Source organism: Arachis ipaensis, chromosome B4 (genome assembly GCF_059453495.1).
Source record: "Arachis ipaensis isolate K30076 ecotype BB chromosome B4, ASM5945349v1, whole genome shotgun sequence".
In the NCBI taxonomy this organism is placed as follows: domain Eukaryota; kingdom Viridiplantae; phylum Streptophyta; class Magnoliopsida; order Fabales; family Fabaceae; genus Arachis; species Arachis ipaensis.
The window spans coordinates 28,862,710-28,870,207 of record NC_142439.1 but is presented as its reverse complement, the minus strand read 5'-3'; the positions used below and the strand labels follow the sequence as shown (position 1 = coordinate 28,870,207).

Sequence of the window (7,498 nt, the reverse complement as noted above, 5' to 3'; positions counted from 1 at the left end):
ACATGTTTTTCACATACATCACATAATAAGGAAGGGAAAGTAAAACCATGCAATTAATATGAATAAGTGGGTGAAGGATTGAATAAATCACTCAAACTAAGCACAAAATAACTCATGAAATATGGGTTTATCAGGTAAGCCTGGTGATAGGTATAACTCGTATTGTTCAAGGGTTGAGCTCTTCTTCGCCTGAAGTGTAAGAAGTATGTGTCGGCTCTTAGAGAACTGGCAGCGGTGGACACTTGCAAAGGCACTTTAACGCCCAAGTAAGAAAGAGTGTGAGATGAGTATAATGTGTATTCGGAGTAAATAACAATTAATGAGTATAATTGAATTAATCGAAAACGTTAGAGACAAAATTGAATGAAATTAAACGTTAGGAGTATTTTTAAAAAAAATCACAAACGTTAGAAACAAAAAGTATACTTTATCCTTAGATTAAAAAAAATTAACAATTAAAATTTTAAATAATCCGATATATGCACAAAGCCAATTTAGGATTTGATACGTCGATGTAATGCTCTGAATAGTTTTGTGTTGGTTTGATTTTTATTTTTTTATTTCATCCAATTTTATTCAAATAATTTAAATTATTAAAATTACAAAATTTTTAATTTAAAATTTAGATAATATAATTTACATTAACGATTTAATTCAAGCCAATATGAATAAATATACCCGTATTACTGTACTCACATTTAAAATTTTTTTAAAAATTAATTAAACAATACTCTTAATTAACGATACGAATAAAATAATACGAGTATGTTTATTTGTATTGGATTAAATTAAGTCGTTAATTTTAATTATATCTATCTAAATTTTAAATTCAAAATTTTATAATTTAAGATTTCAAATTATTTCAATAGGTATATACATATGCTAGGTGATCCGTTAGCTATAGCCCGGTTCAATTATATCTATAAATCAAAATTCAAGTGAAACAACAAACGTGACTTATCTTCAGTTAAGAGAATTTCGGTCTCAACAACCCACTCAGAAACAAACTAAGGTGGTTACCAAAAGATCAGGAAGCATCTCAACCTCTTTGAAGAGGTAACATTCTATAAATACCAAATCCTAACCACATCAAAAGGTACGTTATTCACTTTGAATAATATTATACTCATTTTCTACTCTTACTAACTTGAGCATCAGAGTGCCTTTGCAGGTTTCTGCCGCTGTCATTTCTCTTGAAGTCGACATATACCTCTTCCACTTCAGGCGAAGGAGAGCCCAATATCCTTGAACAGCACGAGTTATACACCATTCGAGGCTTACCACGTAGGAACATTTGGCGCCCACTATCATTTTTTTGGTACGATTATTTACCCTCTTTTGTAGGTTATAATCAACGGCGAAAAAGCAAAATAATTCACCTAATCTTCCTCCCACCATAGCCGAACTATTAGTTATCAATGAATTGCTGAAAGCAAAAATTTAGAGGATAACCGAGCTTTTGAACCAAAACAAACGAAGTGATGAGGAGGACCAGAAGAACCCTAGTAATGGTGACAGCAGTGACGACCACACCTCGAAGATTAATTTTGTCTGATAAAACTACCAAAATACTAAAAAATAATAAAAATTCCTAAATTACCATTTTCTAACCCTAATAAAAACTTTCCAAATTTTTTTTTCAACTTCTCGGCTACCATAATCATAACTTATCAAACATAAGCATCAAACTTGCTTAAATAAGTAATAACTAATCAAAATTACAAAAAGAAAAAAAAGCAATTGAATCGATCAAGGATTTTGAAGGTGGCCTTGTCATATCTAGCATTAGCCTCTTTGGCAATGACTTTAGAGAAACCTTCGGCGGTAGCCGATATCGGTCTGTGTGCCAAAGAAGATGCTGACCTTTTTCTTGTCATTGTTGACCTCGGGCTTAGGCTCCTTCTTGATGATGCACTTAGGAAGCTCAATGGGCTTGGAGCTCTGTGATATGAATCTAGCGATGATACAACCTATGAAAATTGACACCGAGATAGTGAGCACCATCATGAATTGACAGTTCTCAAGTATCATGGCGTCAAAGTCACCAACAACCTCGGAAGAGACGTTAGAAGGCTCAAGCTTGTCTTTGTTTATGGCAGACATCAGATCCAAGGACAAAATCTTGATGGAAATGGATGACTCTTCCATAAAAATAAATTAAAAATTTGAAAATTGGAGAATTGAAGGAAGAGTAGTAAGTTGATCTGATTTGGAGGGTTTGGTGGTTGGTGGAAGTAGTTAGGAGTTGTGTATATATGAAAGAGAGGCTATATATGGTAGGAAGGAAAGTGAGAGAGGGATCATGTTACATTGGAAACTCAGTCTTTGTTCTTTGTGATGTTGGTGGTGATAAAGGTAATGGTGGTGGTCAAATGGAAAAGGAGAGATGATGACCATTGGTAGAGACAAAAGGTATTAGTGGAGGTGGGGTCGTCATGATTGTTAAAGGAACAATGATTTGTAGTGGGGGTTGGAAGGGATAAGCATTCACTAAGGATTAAGAGTGGAATGAGTTTTGGAATAAAATTAGGGTTATTAAAAAGGGTAGTTTGAAGCTTTTTAGGGTTTTTAATATTTTGGTAGTTTAATCTATCTTTTATGGAGTAAATAGTCAAATTGGTCCCTTAAAGATCATACGTTCTCCAAATTGGTCTCAAAAAGATTAAATTAATCAAAATCATCCTCGAAAGATATAAAATAAATCATGTTAGTTTCTCCGTCTATTCTGTCACTAACGACATTTAGTTTTGCTTATGCGGCACATTAGCCTGACATGTTAGCAATACCATGGCTAAACAATGGTTGATGACAAGATATGTTTAGGGAACTATGCCAAATTAGCACCAGAGAACACAAACCATAATCCGTTCTTCTCCATAAATGTCATTTTTGTTGTAGCAATAAATTAGTTTTGCAGAGGCCAAATTGTTGTCAAACAGCATGATAGGTAGCGTAATTGGAGGGCGCAGTCGGCTACTGTCGCAGTCACACAACAGCAATGGTTCGAGCTCTTCACTACGAATAAGGAGGAAGAATATGGACCAAATGTGATTTTGTAGGTTGAAGACAGTGATCAAGAAATCTGTGACAACATAAAATCTAGATAAATTGTTCTATACTTGTCCAAGATACCAGGTAAATTATGAATATAGTCTTCTTCAACCTCTTGACAATCTGTGTGAGTTTTTGAAATTTTTGTAACATAATCTTTTGCAGAAGGGCAGTCACTGCAATTAGTTTAGGTGAGTTGAGGATAATGAGTATGAAAGATTTGATGGTGGTTTAAAGGGAGATACTGAAACTGATGCAGAAGTGGAGAGTGATCTTGTTGACTGAAAACTTAACCTATCATGGAGAATGATGAGTTTGGAAGTTGAAGTTAAAGTACTTAGGATGCAAATGTATTTTGGACTAATAATTGTCAGTGTGGTTGTTCTGAATTTTTGTATGTTGTTTATTTCCTAGTGAAACATTAAGGTGCTATAGTAGATGTTGTGATATAGGTTTTGATTGTATGGTCTCATTGTATAGGATGAAACTTTTAAAGAACATGTTGATATGCCATGTTCATCCTAATTTTAGTAATACAAAAGCTTCAACAACTTTTACTTTTTTTTACCACAACATAATTTTAGGAAATCACAAAAATAACACAGAACATCACTACAAGGTTTTTGTTTATTTGTGGCAGTTTTTTTTCTTATTTGTGGAGGTTTATAACCCCCACCAAATGGTTTGTGGGGGTTTCTAAAACCTTCAAAATTTAAGGTGCCACGAGATCTTTTGTGGGGGTTTTTAAAAACCTCCACAATCTTTTTAGTGGAGGTTTCGTGTGAGTTTAGTGGGGGTTTTATATTAAACTTTTGTGGCAGTTTTAAACCCCCACAAATTAATTTTTTAATTTAACACAAATTAACTATTTTGTGAGATTTTCAAACCTCCACAAACCTTGTAGTTATTTATTTATTTTTAATTTCAAATCATTCATTAATCTCATCTCATTTACATATTCTCAAATTTAAAATTTATTTTTTAATATCAAAATTTAAAAACTAAATCTTTTATAACACAATTTTTTAATATAAGATATAACTCTCTATATATAAAAATTCTCAATATCAATAGTTCCAAACATAATTTCATATGGTATTGTTCTACATAACTATTACTGTTTTTCTTTAAAAAGTAAAATAAAACAACAACTGACTTCAATATTTCAATATTATCCAATTACATAAAAGTTTCAAATATTTGTCCTTGGATGTCCGTTGCTATCACCAGCTGATCTCCTAGCATCAAAAGGAGTAGTAGGCTCGCTTTCAGCATCATTAGCCTATATGTAAACATAAGATGTTATTAGTAATTTCAATAAAGTTAAGCATCAAGATGATTCGATATAAGCCTAACAAATCAATTTTGAAGAGCATTTAAACCTATAGCTACTATTATTCATCTTCAGTTGTAGAAATTAGAATTGATGATATGAACAACATGTTCAATTTAAATAATTAGACTCCACTTTTAATGAATATTACTCTATCTAAACTTATATTCCTAACAAATAAATTTACTATAAACTTACCTCTCAGGAAGAAAAGAAGCCAACAAGCGCTTCGGGAATTCCTCCTTCCTTCATCATTAAGTATGCTTTCATCATATCAAATGATTGCTGCAACTTAGACTCTAGACTAGTGACCTTTTGCTGTGAATTATGTAAATCGGACTCCAAATTATAGATCTTTTCCTATAAAGTTGCAGCAGTAGTAGGTGAAGAAGATCCAGCTGAATTAGTGAAGAATGTCATCCCATTAAGTCGACTTCTCACATTCCTAAAGGTATTTGTAGGCGCTGCTCCCATGCCCATGCAGCGAACTCTCCCAGAGTGTTCAGGCCCCAAAACTTTACCAACAGCATCATTAGGAGACACCTCAAATAATTATTTAAACTAATAAAAGTTTCAAATAAAATGGATTTTACCTTTATCATTGTATCAAAGCACTCATCCTTGAAAGACTTAGGCATGCCACCATTTTCTTGTCCTGACCACTTTTTAAAGCTAATTGGAAAGATATGTGCATTAGTTGCTAATATACCACAATAGCCAGCAAGTAAACCTTGTGCTTCACCATATGCCGCACCCTCTTCGTCAACCTCTACAATTACACGGTTTCTCCTAGGTAAGTTGCAAACATCTTTGACTTTGATCTTAGCCTTCTTCTTCATATTTGTAGAGTCTTAAGAAAAATAAAAAAAACGTCTTTATTGAAAATATTAGGAGTTGCAATTTTTTAAGCTAGCATAAATGATGACGGATCAGGACATGTTCAACCTAGTAGCATAAATGATTTAAACTATGCTTTAATCACATTAATTAATTACGCAATATAAATTAATACCAATTATCTCCACATTCCAAGCAGATGAAGACTTTGAGTTAGAACAACGTGTGGCTCCATTAGATGAAATGGAATTTGCAGCGGCTTGAGAAGGAGCCTCACTAGCCTCTACACTAGTGGTATCTTCAGATGCTGCTGGTGCTGGAGGTTGAAGTGAACGAGAAGCATTGTTGTTTTTCCTCTCATCTACAAACTTCAATGGATTTTTAATGCATTTTCCCCTTGGCATGACTGTATATCAACACACACGAAACTGTTAGATACACAAAAAATAATTAGACATTATACTAATAATTAAAAAAAAGTGTTTGTATGTGTTATATATAGTTTTGGTGAAATGTTGTTCAAGTTGTGGAGTAATGGAGGCAGAAAAAGTGTGGAGTGGAGGTTTATAAAGAAGGCCCAGCATTTCAGAATGGACGGGAAGTTGCTTGACAAGTGGTAAGAAAGTAAAGCTTTATATTGAGAAAGTAAAGCTTTATTATTTGAAGTAATAAATATTTATATTGAGGAGGAAAATTATTAACAGTGAGGATACAGGTGGAGTGAAGTGGAAGCACGTTTCTCAGTTATGAGGGGAGTTTTTTGGTAGCCAAGAATGACATTCTGTGGTCAAATGGTACGTCATTTGTGAGTTTGGTTTCATTGTATTTATACATACATCTACATTAATCTATATTGGAATTGCTGTTAAACTTCTTTTTTCAAGAAATATCATTATTTTTCTTATATGAGGTTGATTTGTTAAGTGCTGTTTGTTTTCAAAAATTTTAATTAAGTATTTAATTATATGTTAATATAAATACAAATATTATTTGTTAGTATAAATATTTCCTTATACAAAAATTTCCTTATATAAATATTTAATTACTTAACAGAAATAATCCACTAGCCAATTAATAAATAAATAAAGTATATTTGAAGTGGAGTAACTTGCAACCTGAGAAAATAGTAATTGGTCAATTTTTAAAGATCTATGAAGTAAACTTATAAACATCATATACTGCCAAAAGAGAACCAAAACATGTACCTGATGCTGAACATTAATTGACCCTCGAAACAGCAAAATGGAGTATGGAGAACCGACAAAAGTATTGCGTAAAAATACTCTGTTTATTTCAACCTGAAATACCAATAGCTAGATTTATATTACAGACCCACATATATACCAACAGCTCGGCCTCTCTAACAAAAAAAAGCTAACATAAATGATTATGGATCAGGACATGTTCAACCTAATAGCATAAATGATTCTCACTTATACTTAATTTTCTTTCTTAAAATACTCTTCAACATATATATTATATTTTTTAAAATAACATTATACATATGTTATTTTTACAAGCATCTAATAAAAAATACTAGTGCTTGTTAATACTTAATACGCTAAGATAAAAAAGTTCTAGTTATGAGAGGCATAAAAATTAAGTATAAAGGTACACTAATATAGTTAGTAATAGAGGACTATAGATTATCGAGCATTATCCCAACAAGTAGAGTTAGCTATGATTAAGAAAGGTGATGCAAGTGGAAGAAAGATAAGACACATTGTGTATAAAATAAGAAGAATATGCTGATTAAAAGAACTTCTAAAGTCTTAAATGAAACTGATTATCACCTTTCAAAATATTATAGAAAAGGAATATGTACTTCAAAATGATACAACCAACCAATCAGTTCCTCAGGAGACTTTAAGCTCCTTCAATTAAAGCTGGTTCTGATTGTTATAAATAAAATTGAGGTAACTTAAAATGATAGATAAAATTAGTAGAAACACAACTTAACGCTCTAACCACATCTAACTAGAGGAACATAGCTCAGATGTAAGAGATAATGAACATCTAGTTATGAGTTACATCTAGTCTCCATTGATTCTCACTCATTTCTTAACCTGTTACAAAAAATTATTATTAAGTTACAAGTTTTTTATGAATGAAGTTACAAAATTGACAAATGTTACAAATTCTCTCTTACAAATTCTTATTCTCAAATCTCAACTGCTAATCCTCTAATACCAACGTATTTTTTGTGAATAAAGGTGCATAAGTTCACTTCAACAGATTTGTTAATAGAATTAATTTGAAATTTTATTTACACAAGGC

General features: G+C 32.1%; 1 protein-coding gene across 1 annotated transcript; it reads right to left on the bottom strand.

The window, feature by feature from the left end:
* Nucleotides 1-4,243: 4,243 nt before the first annotated feature.
* LOC107636288 (uncharacterized) lies at nucleotides 4,244-6,516 on the bottom strand. Its single transcript, XM_088484514.1, has 5 exons — nucleotides 6,427-6,516; nucleotides 5,397-5,627; nucleotides 4,978-5,234; nucleotides 4,826-4,927; nucleotides 4,244-4,333 (listed from the first exon to the last, which is right to left on the bottom strand). Exons 2-5 carry the CDS (start codon nucleotides 5,623-5,625, stop codon nucleotides 4,244-4,246), a joined length of 678 nt encoding a protein of 225 aa, XP_088340640.1. The 5' UTR covers nucleotides 5,626-5,627; nucleotides 6,427-6,516.
* Between the last annotated feature and the right edge of the window lie 982 nt (nucleotides 6,517-7,498).